This window comes from Colossoma macropomum, unplaced genomic scaffold (genome assembly GCF_904425465.1).
Source record: "Colossoma macropomum unplaced genomic scaffold, Colossoma_macropomum, whole genome shotgun sequence".
Classification (NCBI taxonomy): domain Eukaryota; kingdom Metazoa; phylum Chordata; class Actinopteri; order Characiformes; family Serrasalmidae; genus Colossoma; species Colossoma macropomum.
In genome coordinates, this window is record NW_023494806.1 from 22,310,437 (window position 1) to 22,337,844 (window position 27,408).

At 38.7% G+C, this 27,408-nt stretch overlaps 2 protein-coding genes across 2 annotated transcripts in view; both read left to right on the plus strand.

The window, feature by feature from the left end:
• dapk1 (death-associated protein kinase 1) overlaps nt 1-16,321 on the plus strand; it is a 101,459-nt gene extending 85,138 nt beyond the window's left edge. The window contains exons 21-26 of the mRNA XM_036598347.1: nt 2,689-2,874; nt 4,000-4,197; nt 7,000-7,138; nt 8,063-8,183; nt 9,384-9,572; nt 13,274-16,321. Coding sequence (XP_036454240.1) covers nt 2,689-2,874; nt 4,000-4,197; nt 7,000-7,138; nt 8,063-8,183; nt 9,384-9,572; nt 13,274-14,542 — 2,102 coding nt within the window. The 3' untranslated portion in view covers nt 14,543-16,321. The remainder of the gene's footprint in view (nt 1-2,688; nt 2,875-3,999; nt 4,198-6,999; nt 7,139-8,062; nt 8,184-9,383; nt 9,573-13,273) is intronic.
• Nucleotides 16,322-21,268: 4,947 nt separating this feature from the next.
• ctsla (cathepsin La) lies at nt 21,269-25,397 on the plus strand. Its single transcript, XM_036598953.1, has 8 exons — nt 21,269-21,392; nt 22,801-22,936; nt 23,033-23,155; nt 23,276-23,428; nt 23,730-23,954; nt 24,287-24,455; nt 24,681-24,798; nt 24,908-25,397. Exons 2-8 carry the CDS (start codon nt 22,811-22,813, stop codon nt 25,005-25,007), a joined length of 1,014 nt encoding a protein of 337 aa, XP_036454846.1. The 5' UTR covers nt 21,269-21,392; nt 22,801-22,810; the 3' UTR covers nt 25,008-25,397.
• Nucleotides 25,398-27,408: the final 2,011 nt, after the last annotated feature.

Here is a 27,408-nt window from a genome sequence, read left to right on the forward strand (position 1 = left end):
CCACGAAACAAAAGATAGAGGATACACAAGGCTGGAATTATCCCTAAACCAAACGTCTTCATGCATTCCAGGTTGATGAAAGCGTCCAAGCTGAACTTGTCCACTCATATTGTAACGAGGGAAAGAGTAAACAAGAGTAAAACGGAAACAACGTATGTGTTGATGTGCTTTTTATGCAGGAAAATACAATCAGATCTCATCTGGTCAAACTGGAGGCGCGAATATTGTAAACAGAATCCTTCCAAAGTTTATCCAGATACGATCCAGACATGAAATACATTAATGCAAGTTGTAAACACCTTCCGTTTTATGTGAATACTCTCTATCCGGATATAATCCTGATACTCAAGATGCATGAAACGACCAATTGTAACAGGGTCTGAGATGTAGCCATTTCATTTAACATGAAATGCAATTTCAGCTGCTTGTGTCTCGACATTCTCTGAAGTTCCGCGTTACGCACAATCATATACATATTCAACAATGACGAGCTAATGAACAACTTATTTAATTTTTTTTTATTTCAAACTATATGTACCTTAATTGACACCTCAACTACATAAATGAAGCTAAGATCTTATTTTCTAATATTCTAATAACCACACCTGCTAGTTTTGGTAAGCCAGTGTTTCTCAGCCCAGTCCTCAGGAGTCTCAGCTAGACCACACTTTTGCTGTGTTCCAGTTCCCATCGCACCTAAACCAAACATTCAAGAACTGAATACCTAATAAAAGGTGTGCTTGGAGGAGGGATACAGCAGAGATGTGGACCTTCTGGGGTTCCACAGGGATTGGGCTCAGGAAATACTACGAAAAACATTTCAGTACGGTGTTGACAGGAGAATGCAACAAAGAACAGTTTGAAATGTAATAGCTTTGCGGCTGCAGTATACCCTACTACACCACCTCCTGAGGATACCTGATTAGAATCGAGAAGCTTTAATGTAGTATGTAATGTAGTACTGCAGTGTTTCCTAATCTTAATCCTGTAGGACCTCCTCAATTTAGGCTTTTCCCTGCTCCAACAAACTCAAGTTCAAATAAGACTTTAGAAACTGACCGAAGGGTTGAACTGGATGTGTAAAACTAGAAAAGCTAATGATCTATGCAGTGAAGGGACACTCAAAAACTGTGAAAGGGAACTGCATTATTGCAATCAGATTTGTGAACTAAAAGGTTTCCAAGTTTCCAAGGTTAAAATATTAAAGCAAAAAAAAGAAATAGTTTACACAGTTTTCCCCTTAACCCTGATGTCGTCAATCAGCCAAGATATATTTGATGTCACAGATGAACATTTATAGATTTTTACTGGTGCTGTGAGGCTAACATAGCTAACAAGTAATGGAAACCCATACCTGCCAGGTTAGCATAAATCAATAAGTAAAATTCAGGCTTCAGGATGGCTGCTTTATATTTGTATAGGTAACAGTGTGTGATACAGTGTTAGAAACCACAATCTCTTTGAGATTGCTCAGTACCTTGATGTGGTTTGTGGCAGTTCTGTGATGATTTAGGCTTCAGTTTGCACAGTGCTAACTGATGGCTATAAGCTTCCATTACCTGGAAATGCAGAGCTAAAGCACCAGGCATATCCTACCTGATCGATTTGGGATAACAGAAGAACTGTGGTTTGTCAGAACCCTTGAATTAACATTTTCTTAATGTAAATCACTTAAGCTTTTCCTGTTTTTGCTTCTCTCTCTGCATTTCCTCCCACAAGATATTCACGTCAAAGACGGCATCTTAAAAGGAAGTGAAAGTTTAAAAGAAAGAACCGGAGTTCTGTGGAAGGTGTCAAGCTTGCTAGACATATTCAGCACAGCGTGACTAACGCATTCTCCAAATCCACACACCAGGCGTGAGAATGGAAAAAAAGGCTTTCTTTGGGCGACACTGATGAGTGTTCTTCCCTGACTGCAAAAGAACTGCCAGCAATTTTACTGCTCCAAACGTTAACACTTATTAAATATCGACTGGTTCAGTAACATTTCGCAGCCATATAGCGAATGTCTTTCTTCTATGATTGATCTGCCAGAACAGGGTTTTGTCTCCACACTCTGCAAAGAAAGTGCCTGCTCGTCACTGTGAATGCATGTATAGCATTCTTTAGAATTTGAATGTTTTTTTTTTCTGTAAATATTGTTGTGCTTTTAAAGCTGGGAATCATGTGAAGTTGTTGATCTAGGAACAGGTTTTGCTTTCCATAACCAAAGGGGGCTGTTTAATTGAAATGTTGATGTTAAATGCATGTTTTATGTTGAGGCAACAAACTCTGTCTTTGTTGGCCGATATCTATTTGATTGAATGTGTGGCATATAATTTTTAGAGTGTATTTGAATCATATCGTAGATAAGCACCCTCACTCCAAGGCTCTTTGCTTATGTACTTTGTGTAAGCAAGATTTTCAAGGTCCACCAAATGTTCTGTTAAATGTACTTAGCTCCCCCTTCTGATTATAAGTGGTTACTGCACAATTCCCTCATTTACTGTGGTGTAGTCAGAGTCTTATTCCCAGAATAAGAGGCATTACTCCATGTTTATCAATGGATTAATGAATCTGTAATGAATATTAGTATTAATAATGGCAATTGCTGGGTTAAATTAAATAATCCTGTGATCTAATGACATTGTGTGTGTGTGTGTGTGTGTGTGTGTGTGTGTGTGTGTGTGTGTGTGTGTGTACACACAGTCTCTGTGAGTATTTCTAATCTGTACCCAGGCTGTGAGAACGTGAGCGTGAGGAGCCGCAGTATGATGTTTGAGCCCAGTCTTACTAAAGGAGTTCTGGAGGTATTCACGCCCGTCCACAATGCGCTGTCCACGACCGATGACACCGCCACCAAGGCCATCGACATCCAGACAGCCAGCGTCAACGGTCAGAGACTCTATCTCATAGGAGTGATACCCTCACCCCCCTCTTAACTCCAGTATAGTCAGTTAGCTAAAGCTGGGATTACACTTCACCATTCGTAGCCGGACTTTAACCTAGATTTGCCCCTTTTGACACGTTTTCCACAATCTGAAGCGATTTTCCAGGTCAGGAGCTCTGTCAGAAGCGATTGATGTTCTGCATTTTCTAGAAATGCAGAAAAAGAACGAGTCAGTCTTTGCCTTCCTATCTAGCTCTGGAGTCATCCGATATTTTTTTTTGTATGTTTTGTTTTTACAGTTTAAAATGAGTCTTGTAGTGGGAGATAGGCAGCAATGTAATTTAATGAGTGACTCACAGTAGCCAGTAAGAGAGAGCTAGGAAAAAGGAAAAAAAGACATGTATGTATGCCATGTGCAGTAGCCCATACATATAGAGGAGCTGCTTGTTGAACACAGCCACTCTGCAATTTCAAGCCAGCTGTCAGTTTGTTCTAACATATTCTCTAGCTCTCACCATGATATCGGCATTTCTCAACCACATGTTCATCCCTATGTGTTTATCTTTAGTTCGCATTTTCACTGTACTTCTCTTATGCGTAAAGCACACAGTTTATGACACTGTGTGATATACTGATATCTATAAAATGGACGAAATTAGCTATACATGCAATACATGCAGCCATCTTAAAGCTTGGATTGTGTCCACAACATTGTCCATGCTTTATGTTATACATTTGGGTCAAGTGAAAACTGTTTGTATTTGTCAAACTATGACTTTAACCTCCACTCATTTTTATAAAGAAAAATTTGCTTTTCCTTGCTTTTTACCTAGGAGACTAAAGACGAATATTAATATCTTCCTTCCTAAAATAATTTAAGTGCTGTCAATTATTTAAAAGACTGAGTTTAGCTATCACTATCACCTTGAAATATTTATTGATGTTTATTCAGTGTTTTTATTATTCATGTGTCATGACTAAGTTATCAGCATTAATAATTCTCTGTCGTGTTGTTAGAGGGGAATTAAAATAAGAATTTGGAAGGAGGTAATTATTAAATGGTATTTTGGGTTATATTTCATGAAAAGTGCAGCCTTTCAATAAATAATTTGTGTGCCTGTGTGTGCTAGGTGTGGGGGACTTTAGTGTGTGGGAGTTTTCCGGTAACCCGGTGTATCACTGCACTTACGACTACTTTGTGGCCAACGACAGCACAGCCATCCACCTGGTTCTGTTCAGCCTGGAGGAGCCATACGAGACTCAGCTCAGCCACATCACCTTCTGGCTCAACTGCCTCAAAGCCCTCACTCTGCCTGAGGACAACATCGGTGAGTGTGTGGTGTGTGTGTGTGTGTGGGTGTAGTCTGTTGTTATGTCAGTGTGGAAGCTCTTACTGTGGGTCTTTCTTAACCCTTAGACATCAAGAATAATAACTGTTGTTTTGCTACGCTACTTAAACATATTTACATAATTTTATAGTTAATTATGTAATTATGTAATGAATTACATTAAAAGTTAGGGCTGTAAAAGTTAACATGTTGGATTATTAACACCACTACATAAAGCGCAGCTGCTCGCATATGTCGGTATGATAGAATCCACGATTGTAGCCTTTTCATTCAAATACAGCTTGTAAAATCCTTTTGAAGCAATACTTTGCATGGGACCTATGGATCAATCAAATAGCAGTAAACTAACAAAAGCTATAGTAAAGTGGATCGCTACAGTTTCCCTTAAGAGCCAGCACCGTAACAATAATGAGAATGAGAGTAAGAAACTATAATTACAGAGAAATTGGAACCATAGAGTGTAGATATGATTATGGAAGTGGTGGCACTGTGGGAAGAAAAGTCATGCCACCTACTTGTTGCAGAACTGGTACGCCCCTTTATGGCAATGGTACTCCCTGATGGCAGTGGCCTCTTTCATTAGGATAATGCAACCTACCACACTGCACACGTTGTTGGGGAATGGTTTGAGAAACAGGAAGAGTTCGAGGTGTTGCCCTGGCCTCTGTATTTCCCAGATCTTAGTCCTGTCAAGCATCTGCAGGATGTGCTGGAACTACAATCTTAGGTGGCTCAACCTTGCAACTTACAGGACTTAAAGGATCTGCTGTTAACGTCTTGGTGCCAGATACCACAAGGCCCCTTCAGCGGTTTAGTAGAGGCCATGCCTCAGTGTGTCGGAGGACCGATAACATATTAGGCAGGTGGCAGGCCATTGTTTTTCTCTTTGCAGTGTTGACCATTTCTTAATACTGATGTAGGTTTTTGCTCTGTCCTTTTGTTAATCCCTGTCTCCTTTTTCATAGCCTGGTTTGTCTTTCACCTTGTAACATATTTCTTTTGAAATTTTGTTTATTGCGTTCAAGTCAGTTGTGTTTGCCCTCTATTAGATGAATACACTGAAAGATACAGTGCAGCACTTACTAGTCATTTAGCAGACACTCTTAGAAAACATTCAAACAGAAGAAAGCAAAGTGATACAGAGCACACAGAGGATCTAAAAGGATTCACAACCTAAAGACAGGACTTTTATTCTGGGATGATTGAGTTCAAGAGGAACGTTTTAAATACAGTGGTACGAAAGCAGGAGCTCAGTAGCAGTAATAAAAAGCAAGAAACATGATACAAATAAACCATGAAAAAATAACACTCTGCATGCTTCTGACTACTGTTTCTCACCTAGTCTAAATAATCAAGGCATTGATCAGTTTGTTTTTAAACTTGTGAAAAATCACTGCTGTGCAGTTAGCAGTTGATTGAAGTAGAAACAGTTCAGCAGTCAGCCTGCAATGGTTTGTAGAGCCAGAAAAGAATAAAAACATGGCCTACTTACACTTCACTCAAACGTCCGATGCCACACAATATTGTGTAATAAAGGGCGATAACTTACATTTTATTGCATTTTATTTTGTTCCCTGAGATCCATTTGTAATGTTAGAGACTATGTACCAAAAGGAGTCGTAATTTATGTTTCTTAATTCCTTAAAATTAAACAAGCTGTTTTTGTTACTGTCTTTAAGGTTGAAATGTAAATGACCTCTGTTCTGATTGGCTGTCCTGTATGTCATGTTTCCCTTATACAAAAAGCAGTCCAGGTTCAAACACTCTTTATAACAAAGTAAACAGGTGGAGTTAAACTGCTGTTGGCTGAATAGGCAGATATATAAATGTGTAGATTTTTGTGATATCAGTTAATGCTTTTGCACCTTAATTTCCATATATGAACTGGAATGGAAAATGGAAAATTTGTTTTTCCATGATATGAATTAACAAACAACCTTAAATTATTAAAAAATTACAGCACTGTGAAAAAGTCAGAGATCAACATTGATTTATTTCTTTTCCAGTCAAAATGGCCATTAATCGCAAGGTACTCATTTTCCAGGAGATGTTTCTGAGGAAATTACATTTAAGATAATCCACTTGCATTAAGACTGAGAGAGTTAAAGAAAAATAAGTGAAAAAATGAGAAAAGAAGAGAAAATGGGACTCTTAACAATCATGCAAGGCCTGGTGGACAACCAAAACTGTCACCATCAAATGCTTCAGCTGTCACCCAGACCTCCACATCATCACTTGGATTGTGAGAAGCAGAAAATGCAACTGTGTTTTAAGACTGAACTTTGCACTTATTGTGGCTTCTCTGTAATATTCTGTCATGTATGTTTTTTCTGACGCTGAAAAAAGAATAACTTGTTCTCCATGGCTGTTTTGACTGGAAATTAAATAAAAGAAGGGTGGTCTCTAACTATACAGTAATGTAAATCAACAGAGAATCTGCATGCTTCTCAATACTGTCTGCCACTTAGACTCTAGGTCCGTGTGTGTGTTTCTGAAGTGTTCTCTCATATTTCCAGCCATGCCTAGTTTTAAGCTTTCTTTTTTTCTACTAATTGATGGCGTGGGATGGTGTAAGTTAAGTGGCAGCCGATCCGCAACTTTGTTCACACTGTGAAAGCTGTTTAAGAAAAAAAGAGCACTTTAAATTGCAGACACTTCATCAGTTCAGGCTCAGTAAGCTGCCAGAAGTGGGCTGAATGTTTGACATTAATTGGACAGTAAGGAAGAGCATGTATATAGGAAGTCCTGTGATTTAAGAATTGTACTGTGCTATGTTGGCAGCGTTTGGAGGGAAGATAAGGAATCCTCTTCATGTGGTGCTGGTGGCCACTCATGCTGACATAGCAAACCTGCATCGCTCTTTCGGTGGAGAGTTCAGCTACGACAAGGAGAGATGTCTGTTGAAGGAAGTCCGCAACCGGTAACAATGTTATAACTGTTCAGTATATAAAGCTGCCTGACTTCAACTTGGTATATATACACTACCATTCAAAAGTTTGAATCGCTTTTGTCAATAATATAAAATAAATTTGTTGAAAATACATTTCTACCATTATTCTGTTATAATGCTTCATAGGTTTTAGCTTGTTTTTAAGGAACCTGTAAAAGTCATTTCAGACGTGTCCACAATGATGAACAAAGCTGTAAATGGTTCCATATTGATTGAGAAAGCTCTATAACATTCATAATGAAGTTGTAGATGTATTAATATCCAGAACGTTTCATATTTAAAAAGTGGTGAACAAATCTCAAACTTAAAATATTGAATAAATATTTAATAAATACCTTAAATATCCAAATAGTGGAAGTATGTATACATCAGTTTTTAGGATATATTTCTGAACAGGTTAGATATAAAATAATCCACTTGCATAAAGAAGGGCAAAGTCAGAAAAAGGAAAAAAAGGAAGTTCCAAAACTGGAGTTCAAAAAATGATTAAAAGATACAGAAAAACAGGACTCCTAACAACCGCACAAGATCTGACCACCAAACCTGTCACCATCAGATAAACTGTCCTACATACAGTACAGTGCTTTCGTCTTTACTGAAAATACTGAAATTTCCTAACCTTTCTTTCCCGTATACTGAAATATGAATAACGTAATAATGTTATGAGTAACTAGAAAGTAAATGAATGAAAAGGTGGTCACAGTCTACAGTGTTGTGAAAAAATCTTTTTAAAAGTTTGTATTCATATAGAATTTATATATTTATTTGTTTGATTCAGTTAAACTTGCCGATATTAAAGATGCGTACAGAAAGTGGATCCCCATGTTTTGCATATTTTGCAGCTTAAAGGCATTCAGTTCATATTTCAGTAAAACTGATTGCAATTTCTCTCAGGTTTGGGAATGATCTGCAGATAGCTGAGAAGCTCTTCATAATGGATGCCGGAGCCTCCAACTCCAAAGACATGAAGCTGCTGAGGAACCTGTTGTTAGAGCTGCGCAACTCCATCATCTCAGTAAGACCTTTCTTATCAGCCCCTGCAGTGATTTATAGGCCTTATGACTGAGCTTTTGTGGAGTGGCAGTCGCCAAATCCTTACCTTGTAGTTTTCAATTTACCTGAAGCTAATATATTGACCTTATAATTATTATAATTATCTGAACTAACTTTTAATGTTATTTGTAACATGCTAGTTTGCCGTTATTCGGTTTCCAACCAAATAAGCACAGAGAACCGCTGGATATTAACTAGAGCCCGACCAATAATGCCAATATTATCAGCCAATGTGAGCTAGTTGCAGATGAATCGATATTGGCGTTTGTAACGTCTGGTCCACTGGAACACAAGCTCAATGAAAGGAATAAAACGAAAAAACAATACTGACCATACTGACCTTTTTTGTACAAAGGCCTTAAGATGGTCAGTGACACAAATTCACTTAAATGTGAATATTGATCTAAAAATACTTCAGAATTCTAAATATTTCTTCTTCATTTTACATGTCAAAAAAATGCCAGTTTTTCAATGTGGTCTCACATTTTTGGACCCCACTGCCCATTTTTGAATTAATAATAAAGTGGAAGGTTTGTACAAAGAGAATTGTTAATTAAAGGCAAAGCAATAAAAACTGCAAAGACAAAGATTGTGCATAATATCAGCACTTTTATGCATCATCTCCATATCTGATATCAATTATCTGCCCATCATTGAAATTTTAATAGCAGATTTTTGAAAGGAATTTAAATCAACATTTCTGAAATGAAGAATTGCTGGCGTGTGTGTGTGTGTGTGTGTGTGTGTGTGTGTGTGTGTGTGTGTGTGCATTTGTGTGGTGCATTGTGACTCAGTCTGAACCCACTCTTTTAAACAAGGCCCTCTAGTCCTCTTCTCTTATGCACATGCACATATACAAACAGCAAAAGAGCACAAAGCCTATCCCACACACTCTCTGTAATGAGACCCTCTCTCCTCCTACATCACTCTTTCTCTTTTCCTCCTACACATACCTGCAGCCATCTCAGCCTGATCTGCCTTTCTGATCCTGGTGACTCAAGTCTACCTTCACGCTGTCATATTCTACCTTCTGTCTCTCACTCTAGTTAACATCGTACCTTCAAGCAAAGGAGCATCGGCTGAAATATTCCGACAGATTGTTAAAGGTGGAATAGAAATGTGGTCTTTCAGTCTCTCCTGACACTCATTCTCTCTGTTTCAGAGCTGTAGGCCAATGACCCTGCTGGCGGAGAAGCTGTTGTCCACTCTGCCCTTGTGGCGTAAAGTGACTGGACCAAACCAGCTCATGTCCTGGCAGCAGTTTGTGGCAGATGTGCAGGACCAGATCAACCCTCTGGTCAGCGAAGAGGACCTGCGGGAACTAGCCTTACAGCTGCACAGCATGGGAGAGGTGTGTGTATATGTGTGTGTATGTGGCATTAAGCAATAAATTCCAAAGACTGCACAAAGTCTTGTACCTACACTCATTGGACAGTTTATCAGGTATACCTTCCATATACAGTATTGTGCAAAAGTCAGAGACCAACTTTTCATTTATTTCATTTCCAGTCAAAATGGCCGTCAAATACTAAATAGCCACAACAACTAAATATAATAGCATTGTTTCAGTATTGAGTTTGTCCACCCATTATTAGAGCTTTCATTCTTTTCAGGAGACTTACTTTAACAGTATTTCAAAGAAATTTGCAGAGATATATTTTTCCACACCTCCAAAGTTCAGTCTTTCAAGTTGGTTACATTTTCTGTTTCTGCTGGTCCAACTAATCCTAATTACAAATTTAGACTCATCACTCCTCAAAAACTTGCTCCACATCTCAGCTCCACATGTCATGTTTTAGTGTTCTAGTGTAAATTTTCTTTTGTTTTGTTATTTCCTTTTCTCAGTAATGATGTGTTGACAGCTACACTTCCTTTCACACCCATAGCGTTGAGTTGTCTTGTCACAGTGAAAGGACAGACAGGAACACCTCTGGAGGAAACACGTGTTTATCGACTTATTTTCCTTTGATTTACTTCCAAATGCAAATGGATTAGCTTATATCTAATATCCTCAGAAGTTTCTTCATAAGTTATTTTAGATGCCCATGAAAGAGAAACTAGCAAGACGTGTGTTTGGGTAGTTGCTTGTTTTGAATGTTAGTGTCTCTTTGAAGGGGAACATAATGTCAGTGGCTCTTTTGGGAACAGCTTTTTGTTGGGAGGATGCACCTATAACTCCTTGGTTTTAAGACTGGAAGGATGAAAGAGTTAAAGTGCCAGAAAAGTAAAGAGTGAACAAATTAAATACTAATACATTTGATATTATACTTCATGTTGGACTTTCTTTTGCGTTTTGTGTTTTCCGCTTGTCTTTCTGATGCTGAAAAATGAATAACTTTAACTTGGCTGTTTTGACTGGCAGTTAAATAAACAAAACGGTAGTATCTGCTGTTGCACAGACCCATAGGTTTATAAACCACTTTGTAGGTTTATAATTACTGACTGCAGCCTATCGTTTGCCGCACAATTTAATCAGCCTCCTCTACGTCAGGGGTGCCCAAATCCAGTCCTGGTTATCTACCACCCCGCAGAGTTAAGTTACTAACACACCTGATTAATCAAGGGCTTTAGAAGCTTTTAAATATTACAGCTGGGTATGTTGGAACTGGCGCTGGGCAGTTATGAAAAATGCGGTATCACAGTATTTTCTGAATAGATCACAGTATCAGATGAATTTTCATTAATAAGGGATAATGAACCCAAGCTTTCTGAGTACTGCAACTCTATGCTGAAAGAATGTCTTACAAACCTAAAACAGCTTGTTTTCATAGGACTGTTTTTTTCCTTTCTGCTTCTCTTAAAATTACACCAAAGGGAACATTACACATTATTATCTAGATATAAACAACATTTCCAGAAAGAAAATGTAGTTTCATGGGTTTGTGGGTTCTTTCAAAACAATCCGAGACACCCAGCAAATTACATACATTATAAAGCTCATTATTAGGGGTGTTACAGTTGTAATGGTGATAGCGCAAGGCAAAAACGTTGACAATGCATGGTGCATTAATTATGCCATTCATGCAGTTGTATTCTTTGAATCCAATTGTTTACAAACGATCAACACCAATTAACAACTCACTGCAGCACTTCTTTTTTCAAGCAGTAACAAAAAGTTTTATATAAAATAATGTGAGAATACTGAATCTTAAACCCACAATCTTGGATCAGATCAAATCATGGGCTGAATATATTGTTATACTCCTGCCCATTATCTATCAATTATTTAATCATATCTAAATTTGATAAGCAGTATCACAGTAAATCATTATCACAGTACAACAGTTTAGATGACATATTAACCAGCACTAGTAGGAGCTAAACTCTCCAGGGCACTAGATCACCAGGACTGAACTGTCTGTATAGTTAAATTGTTGAGAAATAGTTTATTGTAGAGAAATTCATTAGTTTATTTACAGTGGTAATGATGGGAATCAGGGGTCTACAACATAAATCTAATAATTGTACTATCAAAACAACCAGTGAACAACCAGTTTTTTTAGTGATGTTTATGGTACAATAGAGGTAAGTCTGTTTTCCTTCAGGACTGTTTTGCTCTTCATGTACCTCTCCACCTTGAATAAATAATAAAAAAAAAAAGTAATATTGTTTCAAAAATATATGTAGTGGGGCCCAAAGGTCTGAAATCACCAGTTCAAATGCTTCTGTTTTGCATTGTTTTCTCATTTAAGTTCCATTACAAATTATAATATCAGCATAACAATTTGAGTGAAAAGTAGAATCTTTTGAAATATTTACATTTCAGGATTTCTTAGTATTTGGTACAATGTGTCACTCTTTTGCTTCAAAAGCAGTGTGCATTTGAGCTGATACTGTCTCCGCAAATTTGTGCAAAAGCCTCTGACAAATAGATCACCTCATCTGAACACGCATCATTGGAAGAGATAAGACTCAAAAAAGTCTGACCTTTTAGTACAAAGTGCTTAACATGGTCAATGTCACAATTTTGGTCAAATCTGAACCAGGACCTAGAACCTTTGTATTTTTATTTTGCTAAATCTCAGATTTTCAATGTGGTCTCAGACTTTTGGAGCCCATCATATATGTTTTAGGCCAAAACTTTATATCAAAAAACAATTTTTAGGCACCAAAAAGCATAATTGTAACCATTTCATGTAATAACTTTCTGTGAGGGAGCTTTTAGAGGCATTAAACCTTTTAGATGTCCTATCACCACTGTGAACAGTTCTAACTTCAATTTCTCTAGAATGGAGCATTTCACATCAAACCACTCTGAATGACTTTGTTTATGTCTTAATAATCATGTAAAAAAGTTATGCAGAAATTAGAAAAAAAAAAAACAGTAAGTGACCAGTAAGTGTACACAGTACATGGTGCTACTTTGACTGTGTGGGTTTGAATGTATAGTCTACATGTACATGTCACTGTGCCTCACTGAATGAATTGGACTCTAATATCTATTCCAAGTTAGTCATGAACTGTAGAAGTGAATGGGGCTCTTTTTTAAACTTTGGATCTCACTTCCATTGCACATCCATATTAAGTGCCTAGTATGTCTACAAACATGCATGTATTTGTGTGTATCATAATGGGTGAGTTGTGGGTGGCTTTGGTTGAATAGCTATCCCTCTATTCTTCCAATTACACCTCCTACACTGTGTTAGCAGTGTAACAACAACAGAGCTGGCGGACAAACGCCAGAGAGTTAGTCATCTGGCATGTTATGTAAGAATGTTATTGCACTGTCCTCTGAAGGACATTTCCTAAAACAGTTATTCAACCACTTTTAATTGCTTTTACTGTGAAGTGTCTCAGGAAAAAAAGACTATTTTTCTGTCCACTAGATGGAAGTGTAGAGTCATGGTTTGTTCATGTGGGAGTAGTTTTCTGGTCGATGAGTGGAGTCTGTGGAATTTGTTTGTTCTCTCTGGCTCTTTTTATTCTATGCAGTTATGAAACATCACTACACAATTCCAGGAACAAATGCATCGACATTCTAAGGAAAAGATTACCAGTAATGACTCAGCTTGAATAGTTTTCTCATTGCTCTCTTTTTTTTCTGTGCCTTAGATCAATATCATGCAGAGTGAAACTGTGCAAGATGTGGTTCTCTTAGACCCTCGCTGGTTCTGTACCAACGTTCTTGGCAAGCTCCTTTCCATCGAAACCCCCAAAGCCATCCACCACTACAGGGGACGCTACCGTCAGGAAGAGCTCCAGACTCTAGTCTCTGAGGGAGATGTGGACGAGCTTCTCCAGATCCTGGATGCTATGGATGTTTGTGCCCGAGACCTGGCCAACCCAGGTATGGTGGACGTCCCTGCTCTGATCCGCACAGGTGGCTTGCAGCGTTCCTGGACCGATGAAGAAGATGAAGAGGTACAGGACACCTTGCTGTACGGCGGAGCCCGCATAGTCCCGGCCGAGCACTTGACCCCATTCCCTTGTGGCTTGTTCCACAAGCTTCAGGTGAACCTGTGTCGCTGGAGCAGGCAGCAGAGGCCCGAGGCGGAGGCTGAGGAAGTGAGGCTGTGGAGTGGAGGAGCTCGTATAGGACTTGGTGGGGCTGATGCCCTGGTGCTGCTGGTAAACCATGGACAGGGTGTAGAGGTACAAATTAGAGGGCCAGAATCGGAACGTGGCCGTTGCTACGCTCTGTTGGACACATTGTGTGGCATGGCGGAGGGGCTCTTAACCGCAACACTGCCAGGCCTGCTAACCGCCCGCCATTACTTGAGCCCTCAGCAACTGCGGGAACACCATGGCCCCATCATGCTTTACCAGCCCAGAGACTTCTTCAGAGCTCAGGCTCGTGGCGAGAACGCTCTAGCTAACACCATGGGCGGCTACCGCGAGAGCTTTAGCAGCATTGTGACGCTTGGTTGCACCAACGTCTACAAGCGGGGGAGCCTCGGTGGGGACGTTCCAGTTGCTGAGGTCAGCCACCTGGCCAGACGGAAGCTCTGTCGCATGTTGGACCCTCCTGATGCCCTTGGTAAGGACTGGTGTCTGCTAGCAATGAACTTGGGTCTTAGCGAGCTTGCTGCTAAATACAGCACAGGCACTAACGGAACTCCTCCTGCAGACCCTTTCTCTGTCCCGAGCCCCACTGCAGCACTCCTTCATGAGTGGAGCCAACGTTCAGACTCTACCATAGGTGTTCTGGTTGCTAAGCTACGAGAACTTGGCCGCCGCGACGCTGCAGATTTCCTCCTAAAAGCGGCGCCGGTGTTTCGGGTGAGCGTAGACAGCCTGGGCACGCCACCAGAACCCTACGGCCCGGTCTGCAACGGTGGCGGGACGTCTTATAACTCCATCAGCTCAGTCATCTCACGCTAGAGTGCCACCTACATGCATGGAGGAACATGTGCAATTTAACCCGTGGAGTGTTGTTAACTCTCAAAGTCTCTTGTTAACCCAAGACTGGAGTCTGTGAAGTTGGAATACTTTGTACACATCAAATCTTCCTACCCTGCTCTTTCTGAATGTTTCATTCCTCTGAGGGAACTCTCAGAGGGTGCCTACTTTGCGAATAATTTTTCTCAAGTTTTTTGGTTGAAGTCTCACAACATCAAGGAAAACTTTCATCGGAAATGATGGAGAATTTCTCCGTTTTGGATTCTTTTATACATTTAGATATTGTAATGTGGTTTATACACGATTTGACGTCACAAGGATGGATAGTTGAGTGCTTGGCCCCATTACTTGGTAATGATTCAAGCAGTTGAGTGCCTTTAAGATGGTAAGCCATTGTCAATGAGCCATCTTGGACATGCCTAATGCCCCTTACTAAAATAAGTTCATGTCAGTATTTAAGTTTTTGCCCCTTCAAATCCCAGAACCTATTGCTTATGACAGAGAGATTAGTTTATTGTATGCTAAAGTTATTAGCATACCACTTGATGCTGGAAAAGTATCCATATTGGAAATTCACTGAGCTTTTATTATGATTTCACCAAGCTTTTATTATTATTTTTAGTTTTAAAGCAATTAAAGAACTGTTTTAGCCACATCTCAAAGAGTAGCCAAACAAATTCCCTTTAAATTATTCGTAGGTACCTCATCACGTCTTAAATGGCATGTTCCTACAGACAGGGTTTAAAATGAGAGACAAGCACATAAACGTTATACATTCCGCTTCGATGTTGTGCAGCAACAAATTTGATCTAGTTAATCAAAGGGCCAAAAGTTTGTTCGCAGTTTTAAGAACATGCTAAGCCACAAAGTACTTTTTTGTCTTTGCTTTAGTTCAGGATTTGCTTTGACATTGTTCACTTTTATATTCATTTTATTGCAAAAGTCTGATCCAGACAATGTTAATGATATATTGAGCTATTGTAAACTACACATGCATTCCTTATTTAACAGGAAACAAAAATTCAATGTTTTAAAGCAATTTCCATTACTAATGTGGTTTCAGTTTAAACAATGACTTTGGCTGCTGTGTGTTTTGAAGCATGATCTGAATATTGTTACAGTCGTCAGCTTTAAAATATATTTTTCTGTTTCTCACTTGTTAACACCGTCCATGAGGAGCTGAGACAGGTTCGGTTTTAGAACATGTTTGTCGTACTTACTTGACTGTGAGCCATCTAAGCTCTTTTGTGGAACTTTTACACCAAAAGAATGACCCTATTTAAGGGAAGATTTATGAATTGTGTCAGTTTTTGCACTGAGGTCAAAATCACAATAAGCTGATACATTCAGTCATAACAGTGCTTTACATCTGTTGACCACTATGACCGTGGCTCATAAAAAAAAACAAGTTCCCTCATCTATGATTCATCTGTCTCTTTTTCTTCCTCTCACTCTTTTTTATCTCTTTCTCCTCTATTTTCTCTTTCTCTTACTCTCAAATTTTCTCTCTAGCAATGTCTTTTACTCTGTATTTCCTTTCTTTTACTCGTTTTGTCACTCTGTCTTGCTTTATCTCATTCATTCTATGTTTCTTTTACTTTCCTTCTTTCTTTTTGCTTTATCTCTCTCTCTTTTTCTCTCTCAAGGACACAAGGGATCTCAGTTACAGGTTTTTAAAAAAGTAACTAATAACTTCCAGCAGACCTCCTGTTTCCCCCACCTCTCCATCGTTTCTCCTTCACACCAGCTTAAAACAAGAAAGGGAAAAGGTGCATCCTAATGTTCTCATTCCAGAAGGCACATTTTTTTATATTGTGATGGAGTCTATGTATTACTGCGCAGTCTCTTTCTCTGTTTTCACTCATTGAGGCTTGTGTTGCCCCCTATAGAAACTCCTGTGGGCTTCATTAGTGGAGAACGAGCCAGGTGTATTTAAGACTTTGTACAGTCATCTCTTTGCACAAGACTTTTTTTCTTCTATTTATATTATATTCTTAAAGCATGTCTCTGAATGCCATGTCTTAATACTTCCTTTAAAAACGGTGTAGTACATTTTTATAATAAATTGTTTACCTGACAACACTGTGCCGTGTTCCTTTTGTGTCAAGGTTTCAAAAGAAGTGTTTTTTTATCCCTTTTTTTCTAAGAACAATCATTGGAGTTGGATCAGTAAAACTTGTCTCCCTTGCTGATTAGCCTGTCGTGATAACAGATGTTTTTGTGACACATTTCAAGTTGTTAGAAAAGTGCTGTGCTTGGAATTCCAGCCATTATTACTTCTGCCTTACCGCTCCTATTATAGAGGCCTGAGACTAGACTAGTTTAGATAAGTGGGGAAATGCACACTTGAAAAATAAAGGTTCATCATTGGTTCTTGGCTTGAATGTAAGGCTCTAAGGAAAAAAAACTTTTATCAGTATAGAACAGAGCTGCCCAAAGTTGGCCCGTGAGATCGTTTGCTTTGGCCTGCCAGAAAGTTACCTTACCCCTTCCCCTCACCCACTGCTTATGTGTTCATTCACCAAATGGGAGAATAAACATATTTTTATACTATATCGCTGTACTATATCTACTTTACAGGAGAAGGAAAAAACGTGCTTTACTTTTAATGTAAGTCAGTGGAACCAGACTATTTTCCAAGTAATTTTGCATCGTTTCTTTTGGTCCATTCATCATGAAATCTACACACAATGTAAAGGTCAACAGGCATTTTCAAATTATGTCAAAAACTGAAAAACGACAAAGATGGAGATTTTCTTCCGACAGCAGCGATATATATACATATATATTGTATTTTACTCTTATTTTACTTTTGAATGGTATTTTTGCAAAATGCAGTGTAATGTTAGAAAATACTATTCTATTTTAAACCTGACTACCTTTTTTTATTTGTATATTGTTTTGCCCTCTGCCCACCACAGACATTGCACTTTGGCCCTGCAAGACAAGACGTTTGGGCACCTCTGTTATAAAACTAACATCATGTGGAAGTTCTTGACACTTCAAAGAGTTCTTCATACTCACACAACTCATTTTAGGGAACCCAAAGTGGTTCTCCTATTACATCATTCCAAGGAACCCATTTGCGCATGGGTAAATGAATAAACTGTCATGTGCTTTGTCAGTTTTGAGGGATTGGCATGGCATGTCTGTGCCTGTCCTGCTTAGAGAGCAACAAATACTTCTCGCCTCTACTTTTCTTCCTATAAATTGTCTCTTCTGTAGGTGTAAGCATGTTTGTCTGAAGTGAATTTCAGTGCTCTTCTGACTCGTTCTGCTGAAATTTTATAACAGTAGCTTGTAGTGCGCAAATGTAACAGTGTAATAACTGGTGGTTATGTAACATCACGCTGAGAAAGTGAGTTAAAGAACCTCTCATTTATTGTAACATTTGAAATTGTGCAGCTTGGCCAAGTACGTAAGCTACAGGTCATTCAGTTCAGAATAATATAACATCTAGATAAAACTAAAGCAAAAATGTAAGGAGTTTAAATTCAAGATCAAGAACTAGAGGGTTGTTGCTTCTGCTAATGTAGATTAGCACAATGAGAAAAAGCATGTCGTCCTTTTTGGGACAAACCCTATTATCTCCAGAATGTAGGGATGTAACAATACAACATTGTATAGTGTCAAAAATAGATCACAGCATATCATATTGTATAGTTTCTATTGTTATTGTTATATTGTGACTAGTATGCAAGCTTGTGGCTTGTGGTGTTTTAACTTAAGGCTAGGATTTCTTTCCAGTTAATTTTGGGCCATCTCTATTGGTCATCATGAAATTTCTATTTGGTATAAACTGCATTGTGTTAAAATATGGTATGAGATTTTAACATAATGCAAATGACACCTAGCATTTTCAAAAGAAAAAAAGGAGCTAGCTTGTTCTTATATCACAGAATTTTTTTTTTTTTCCTCACATAAATGTTTATTGTTGCAAGAATGGCATACTATTCACATTTACTGTTTGAACATTAGGTTTTTAGTATTTTAGGAAATATTAAAAATTGGGGGAATTAACCTACATATTACTTCATCTTCCTTAAGATGGAGCCCTTAGACTCTATATTGTGGTAACTGTATCCATTTCCACAAATAATGCATGTCTTCTGCATATAGGTCTATATACAGTACGTGCCTCAGTGGTCTCGTATATCTTCTCGGTTTGTGTTGTGGTAAACACAGACAACTTGAATTTCAAGTTGTCAGCAGCTAGCACAGTTAGCTTTTGCTTAACACTGAGACAGAGCATTATGTTCTGTGTAAAATAATGTAAAACAGTTTTAAAAACAACTTTGGTGCACATATCAATTACGTCAAATGGAACAAGTCAACAGCTACTCTGTTAAGCTTTTTAAATAGATCCGCTTTTTTAAACTTCATTAAATTTCATAAAGGCTTTTGAATTACAAAGCAGCTAATTTATATCAGCCACATTTTCATTGAAAATTAGATCAATTTTGATATGTTTGAGCTGATTTGTCCATTTTTACAGGCTACATTCTGATGTATCCTGAAGTTGTCAGCTGCTAGGCTAACACTAGTTAGCTAGTTTTGCCTGTTTCAAAAGGATGTAGATTTGTCTTTTTTTAACACTAAATAGTTCATTGGAATTTTTTACACCGATCAGTTACAATATCATTTGAAACCAGATGAATTTGATATATTCGTGCTGATTTGTCCATTTTTACAGGCTACATTCTGATATATTCTAAAGTTCTCAGCAATAGGCTAAGTTAGCTAGTTTTGCCTGTTTCAAAAGGATATGGATTTGTCTTTTTAAACACTACATAATTCATTTCAATTTTGTGGTACACTGACCAGTTAAAGTTTCAATTGAAACAAGATGAATTTTGATATATTTGTGCTGATTTGTCAGTTGTTACTGGCTACACTTGCAAATTCTGAGGTCAACAACAGCTAGCACCAGCTAACGCCAGACAGCAGCAGTTAGCTTTCGCCTGTTTCAAAGGGCTACAGTCGTTTTTAACACTAGATAAAACTATACAAAGCATACACATATCAGTTACATTGTTATTTGAAACTAGATACCATTTCACATGTTTGTGCTGATTTATCATTTGTTACAGGATACATTTTGATTTATTTCAGGTTTGCTTACAAACCTAATGCTAATCACTTAATCCTTTAATCATCTATTCAGAAGAAGACAAAGATGTTTGTTGAAGCCTCAAGCCATTTCCACCAAATTATGAAGCCACCTTAAGAACAGATTGAGTTGAATGCTCTAACAGTCACATATAATGGGATTACATCGGGTCCACTGTCCACAAGCAACAGTGATAAGCTTATCACCATTAAGCAATTTTGGGTGTCTTTATTAGCTCTCTGACGTATGTGTGATCAGATCACATGCTCATCTGTTTTTCTATCTGGACCACCTGATTGATTGAAGATCATTTGCCTGATGCATATTAATCATAACTTGCCACCAAATTCACATCTTACATTTCAGCATCAGTCGTTTTGCTCTAATAGTTCTAATTCACTGACGCTATTGAACAGCCCTTTTGAAAATCCCTCACCAGCTGTTAAAGGGTCTTTGTTTTTCTGTGGTGTTTGTATGTCAATTGGTTTAGCTGATCCCATATTGACATCATGGGTCAGTCTGGAACGCAATGTTAAGTCAGGAGTTTGACCAAGAAGCAATGTGCTAGGGTTTAGCATTTTTGGTCAAGACAAAGTCAATCATGTTTATGTCTGAAAGTGAAAGATGTGCTAATAGGTGGACTGCTGGCTTTGCTTGCGTACACATGCAGGATTGAAATATGATAAATGATGCATATCATCCCTTTCGAGAAAGAAATAAAAGTATCTTAAATTTTATTATTATTTTTTAAATCCTTTGAACACAGCTTCCCTTTACATTATGTGAACACTTCTTGATGGACTGACCAATAGAAATTCACCAAAATTCCTTGGAAATCTTTTTTACATTAGCTTACATTAGCTTTAACATTCTTCTATGAAGTCTGGGGATATTTGTTGACCATGTAAAGCAAAAAGCAGGTACTTTACAAAAATCAGGTGTTTTTAGCCATGTTTTGTTTAGAATAGGGTGGATAAGGGTTTTTTTTTTTTCCAAAAATAAATTTAATATTATTTGTCAAAAATCCCAGTAAAGTCCAGAGACTTCCTCACATTGTTTAGGTATTAATTATTGTTTAGTACTTGCAAACAAAAGAAAATACAAAGATGTTTGTTGGAGCCTCCAGCCATTAGGGCCCCCAAACGTTCAGAAACAGCCCTGGATTATCCATTTTAATCTGATGCTTACAAGTGTATTCTTTCCAAATAAGCAAACATAAGTACAAGTCAACAGATTTAAATACAAAATAATTTTGGTGGGAAGCTGAATAAAAGAGTGGCTTGGTCTTTCAGTGCCTGTTACTATGCTATACATTGTGCTATAACCTGTGATCAGAGCATTTAAATGAGTAATAAGCTGCAGTTTTCTATTAAATGCCCATATTGAGTGAACTGTTTGCAAATAATGGCTCACATAGCGCATCGATACTGGACTACATTTGCAAACACTGATTAAACGCGAGCTTCTCAGAGAAACTCGGATCTTGTAAACCCGTTAGTAGAAAAGAAAGATAAAATCCCGTCATCTGCTGGAAGCAGTCACGTGCTCCCAGATCACATGCTAAATGATGAGTTCATGTGGGCGAAGAGAACGTGTAGACACCTGTCTGAGCCAATCAGAAAGCGCCGATTTACATACCGATAGCCACGCTATATAAACTGGCTGTTGGTTCCAGCTGAGAATATTTCTGAGAATACTTTTCCCCGAGTTTACCCTCGAAAGGTAAGAGGACGTTTGAAATAACTATCCGCTGGTGTTGTTTTTCAGCTGGTTTGTGATCGGTAATGGGTCTTCTAGCATTACACACTTGCTTTTTATGTAATAACGTTAGGATTGTTTACTCCATTGTGTTGCTTTTTAAAATATTCCTCTTTCTTAATATTGTCTTATTTTAATCTCAGCCTCATTTTGTAATGACGGTTTTCACAGTCCACGGTTAGCAGTTTTAACAAAGTCAGGCGCTTTGTTGACAACTTACGGCCTTTTTGTCGATTTTTTTTTCCAGCAAAACAATTCCAGTGTAAATATTACAACCAGATAAATGTCCTTTTTATTTAATTTCCTTCCTTTTCTCGATTTCCGCGCCCTGGGTTTCGGTCTTTGTTTCGTTTTCCTGGGAAAGCGGTTTGGGATCAGCCCGGCGTCGTAAACTGCGACGGAGAAGAACAGCGCCTTGTTTACTTGTTTACAGGCCAGAGTAACGATAGAAAGCGGGACATTTTTACGCATAATCGATTTTATGGCGTTATTTCAGAAACAGTACCCAAACCAATGTAAAATTATAGCGTTCAGCTTTGTCTACGGGGAATGTGTGTTTACACCGCGGCTCTATCCTGTGGATCCTGTGGAGAAGCTTTAGGCTAACTTGGTTCACACGAACGGGCTGTTTGTCGAAGCCCCTCAGACTGTCTGTGTCTCTCGGAGTTTAATGTCGTTGTCGTTTTCGCTCCGTGTGTTGGTCTCTATTTCGAAATTGCCTAAAGTCTGATGTAACACTAATTTTGATAACGTTACAGATCGATGAAACGGGAATCAGCGCTGAGGTGGTCCGTGAAACCAGCCCTGTTAGTCAGCTAGTTTTTCAGTGTTAGCATTAGCATTTTGGTCAAAATAGCCCCCTTTGTACGGGGCTGACTATCACTGTAACTCGGCATCAACTGAATTAACCACGTTTAAATCTACAGAGATGCGCCTTCAGAGGAAACCTCGTGATGGTTAATGCTTAGTGTCAGACTACATTTAGATATTTGCACCTTTTATGTTTTATGCATTCGTTTTTTATTTATTTTTTTTTGAAAGGTTTGAAAATGCAGATGTACTAATTTTTTTCTGTATTTGCATTGACTGTTTTGCACAAAATGCATGGCCTTTCATTAGTTTTTCTACGCCAGTCAGTGTAGTGTGAATATAGCTATATAGAAACAAGTTTTAATACTCAGAGCTTTAGAGTTGAGACATTTTGAACACAAAATATTGATATTTGAATGGCATCGAAAATGCTATAGAATCAAAAATGAGCAGCTTTTTTACACCTCTACCCTTTTACAGTAAGGTTTCTATTATGTCTGATGACATAGCTGATGACTGGAGAAACCACCTGTGACTAAGGCCCTGTTGCTCTTGTTTTCAGCTCCTTCGTCATGAAGATGTATCTGCCACTTTTTGCGGTGTGCCTCAGCGCAGTATTCGCTGCACCAAGTCTGGACCGTGAACTAGATGACCATTGGGAGCAGTGGAAGAAATGGCACAGTAAAAAATACCAAGAGGTTTGTTTCAGATCCTTTTTCACCCCAACGTGTGTGTTTTTGTTCTGGTTTTTGCTTGTTTTTCTCCTGGACTAAGTCTCACATCTCTAATTGCAGAATGAAGAGGGATGGAGGAGAATGATTTGGGAGAAGAACTTGAAAAAGATTGAGTTGCACAACCTCGAACACTCATTGGGCACGCACACTTATCGCCTGGGAATGAACCACTTTGGAGACATGGTAAGATTGGGAAATCCTTGTGGTATGGTTGCAGGGGAAAAAAAAAAAAACTTCTATTTGAATACTTATTCAAACATGCACCTAGCTTTTAGTATTCACTGAGTTGGCTCATTTCTGCAGACCCACGAGGAGTTCAGGCAGCTCATGAATGGCTACAAGCACAAGAAGGAGAGGAAAGTCAGGGGGTCCCTGTTCATGGAGCCCAACTTCCTGGAGGCCCCAGCCCAGGTGGACTGGAGAGAGAAAGGATACGTCACCCCTGTTAAAGATCAGGTGAGATTGTGGTTCAGTATGCATGTCTGAGTTTCGTTTCAGAGTCTCAGGCTTTTGTTTAACGCTCTATAGGTCAAAACTGGTCTGACCACATTGGTGCCAAAAAAGAACTAAATGTGTATGCAGTAGGCAGCTATGCAGTGAAGGACAAAGAATTCTGTAATGGATAGTTGGTGAGAACTAATGGGGACACAGACTATAGAAGTGCAGTGAAGCTGTAGAGAAGTTTGGGTGCCCTACATTTGAAATAAGTATTTTTGGGATGAGTGAGTTGTATTGATGTCCTGTGTTGTTGTATTAGGGTCAGTGTGGTTCTTGCTGGGCCTTCAGCACCACTGGAGCCATGGAGGGCCAGCAGTTCAGAAAGACGGGCAAATTGGTGTCCCTCAGTGAGCAGAACCTGGTGGACTGTTCCCGTCCTGAAGGTAATGAGGGCTGCAACGGAGGGCTCATGGACCAGGCCTTTCAGTACATCAAGGACCAAGGTGGCCTGGACTCAGAGGACTCCTACCCTTACCTTGGAACCGTAAGTCTAGTCCCCCCCCCACCCTTGTTACTAACAGTAAAGTGTCTCCAGGTGTCAGTCAGGTGAAGGAATCTAGTGCTATCTTCTTAAACTGCAAGGGTCTGTATTTAGGCCTACACTTCAGTTCCTCAGTATCATAATTACAAACCTAAATAGCTTTACAGAAGTTACTGAATCACATTGTAGTTACTGAATATGTATAAAACATAACAGAATAATTCTAAACTTAGTGGAGTTAAATAGGTTATTCAGACAATAAAAAGTAGTATTTCTTTTTGGTAAATGTAGGAAATATATAATCTGTTTAAGCATGCTATTACCTTCTGTTTTAGGATGACCAGCCCTGCCAGTATGATCCCAAGAACAGCGTGGCTAATGACACTGGCTATGTGGACGTCCCCAGTGGAAAGGAGCATGCTCTGATGAAGGCCGTAGCTGCAGTCGGCCCAGTGTCTGTGGCCATTGATGCTGGACATGAGTCCTTCCAGTTCTACCAGTCGGGTGAGTTGCACAGTCTTTCATACTTGTTGGGCTTATTGACATTAGCCAAAAAAAATTAGCCTGTTCTGAATTCTTAGATATAGCAGACAATTTTAGACTAGTGTCAAATACTGACTGATGGCTTGATAAATTACTTGTGTACCAGTCTAGTGAAAGCAAGCATACTAGAAAGGTACCCTGATACCAGCTGTCCTTTAATGTACATCTGGCGTTGATTCTTCTCAGGTATCTACTATGAGAAGGACTGCAGTAGCGAGGAACTGGACCATGGTGTTCTGGTGGTCGGTTACGGGTTCCAGGGTGAAAATGTAGATGGCAAGAAGTACTGGATTGTCAAGAACAGGTATGAGAGTTGGTTCCATTCTATATGTTTAAGAGCATTGACTTCCTTATAGTTGTTTAAGGTAAATGGTGGAGGAATTCCATACACTTATGACTTGTTTTGTTTGCAGCTGGAGTGAGAACTGGGGAGACAAAGGATACATCTACATGGCCAAGGACAGACACAACCACTGTGGCATTGCTACTGCAGCCAGCTACCCACTGGTTTAATGGGAACAGAACTCCGTTATACAGAAGTGGTTTTAGAAGATCCATCATTGTCTCATCAGTTTACTTCTACAAGACTCTCTCCTGCACTGTTGCTCAGTGAAGTGCACTAGCCAGTGCAGTGAAGTGCTGGTCAACTGAGATAAAGGAAATGTATTACAGCCTGAATGAGGCTAGGGCATGAATGAGTTGCCTACATAAGTGTGCTGTAGGTTTTTATGTGAAACACTTTTAGGGAATTAATGCAATTGTTTTAGTTAGTAGGTGATTTTATTTTCTTGCGCCATGTAAATATGTTCATTTTGAAGAGTTGTTACTTGCCAAAATGTAAAGGTCTTATTTGTTTCTTTTCTACTTCTACTTTCTCGATCAATTAAACCTGTGGAAATGAAATGTGAAATGGTGACGGTCCCCTTCTTCCCCAAATAGAAAAGTGCTAGGGAGCCACACTCGGAGCAGCGTGGTTCATGTAAATGTTATCTTTGTCAATATGGAAGTGTTCTACAAATTCCAGATGCAATCTGACAAGAAACTCAAGTCAAATGTGCAAAGAGCTAGACTATGGGGCCCCCGCCCCCACATCCTTTTGATTAGGTGTCACTTGCTCATTTATGAAATTGAGATATGGAGCAGATAGAACGATCATAGTCAGGTGCTGCTGCAGGATAGGACATTAAATGAGCATTTATTATGTATGCAGTGCTGTGATGGGTAATCTAGTGAAGCAGGTAATACCCTTTGGCGAGGAAGTTTGTCTGCATACTAAGCAAAGAAAAAAAAATAGTTGACAAAGGTCAGTTTAAAATAACGGTTTGGGCAAAAATCAATATGTACATAATTCTTACAAACATTGATTTAGGTAATCTCAAATACAATATCGTTTTAGAATAAAACATTGTATGAACCTTAATGACTGATATAATTCCAGTATATTTGGACCATTTCTGTTGGCCTGGTCGTCAAGAATTTTAAAGGTGATGCCATATTACATGGGTATCTGTAAAATAGACATCAGTACAGATACAATGCAGGTTTCTAGGAGGTAGTTTACTGTTTTTAGCCTTGTGATGTTTGTTTTAATAGATAAGAGTTTGTGATGGTGTCATAAACTACATAGGCAAGTATATAAACTCTTGGAAAATATGGACACTAAAAGGGTTGTTTTTAGTGATGCTACAGAGGAACCACTTTTAGTTCCAATTGCAATGGATGCTTCTTTAAAAAAAGCTTTTTTTTCAATCTAATCTCCAGGCTGATTAAAACGGACAATAATTTAGACAGTTCACACTTTGACTGGTGAAAAAAAAGTATTCAACACACTTGTAATAGAATCTGGGGTATTCCTTTAAAGGATTGTCCTTTAAAGGGATTCTTTAGGGCAGTGGTTCTTAAACTGGCCCTCAGAGGCCACTAGCTGGTCCACATTTTTGCTCTATACCTGAGTTGCAAGTTAGATTGGAGCAAAAATCTGGACCTTCTATGAGCCCCTGAGGACTGGTTTGAGAACCACTGCTTTAGAGAATCAAAGATGGTTCTAATACAGAATTACTCAAAGTACCCCTTTTGGGTAACTTTGAAAACTTTGAGAATACAGAATTTATTCTTTGAGAATTAGAATTTAATTACATAAGAAATTCAGTAAGAAAAAACAGTGCAAAACTTGAAAAAATTGTGCAACCCCAACTTCCTCATAAGTCTACTTCTAATGTTATTGTTTTATTTACCAAAAACTTATCTTCATTGTGAATGGGCAAAGCCAAACTAGGAACTAAGCTAAAGTAATATTGTAATACTGGTGTATAATATTGAATAATGGAGATGTACAGAATTACATACAGTTCCTTGGTTGTGTGGCAATAAAAGAAACATGAATCTCCCTTTCTAGTGATGTTAGTAATAGTCTGGACTGTCAGCCCTTGGCCTGTTCCCATGTTTATTTACATATGCCAGACACTGTGACCTATATCAGGTCAGTAGATTGCAGTTTAACATGAATGGCTGGCTGAATTGTGTTGTACAGTATGTTCCCTGTATTTATCCTTTGATCTATATTTATGCTTCACATAGGTGCTAAGCAAAGCACCGACAGAAAGCACTTTCCCGACTTCCAGAGAGCTGTGGGAGATGATTTTACTGGAGAAATGGATGAGGATCGAGTTACGGGCAGGAGGTGTCTGTTAACAGGAAGAGTGGAGAGTGGACTCTGCCAGCAACCAATCAGTAACGAAACCACTCAGCACATAATGTTCACAACAAGCTGGAGAGGAAGAGAGAGAGACACAGGCAAACATGACAAACACCCACACTATTCTAGAGAACAGAGACACAAACACTGCCTGAGGGAAGGAATGTTAGAGTTTATGGAGTTTTATACAGTTTAAACTGAAAAAAGATGCCACATGAT

What these genes read in the sequence shown, in the direction of transcription:
- ctsla (XM_036598953.1), top strand. Translation starts at nt 22,811, where the DNA reads ATGAAGATGTATCTGCCACTTTTTGCGGTGTGCCTCAGCGCAGTATTC. An exon ending in ACAGTAAAAAATACCAAGAG is followed by an intron (nt 22,937 to 23,032) that starts GTTTGTTTCAGA and finishes CTCTAATTGCAG; the next exon opens with AATGAAGAGGGATGGAGGAG. An exon ending in TGAACCACTTTGGAGACATG is followed by an intron (nt 23,156 to 23,275) that starts GTAAGATTGGGA and finishes TCATTTCTGCAG; the next exon opens with ACCCACGAGGAGTTCAGGCA.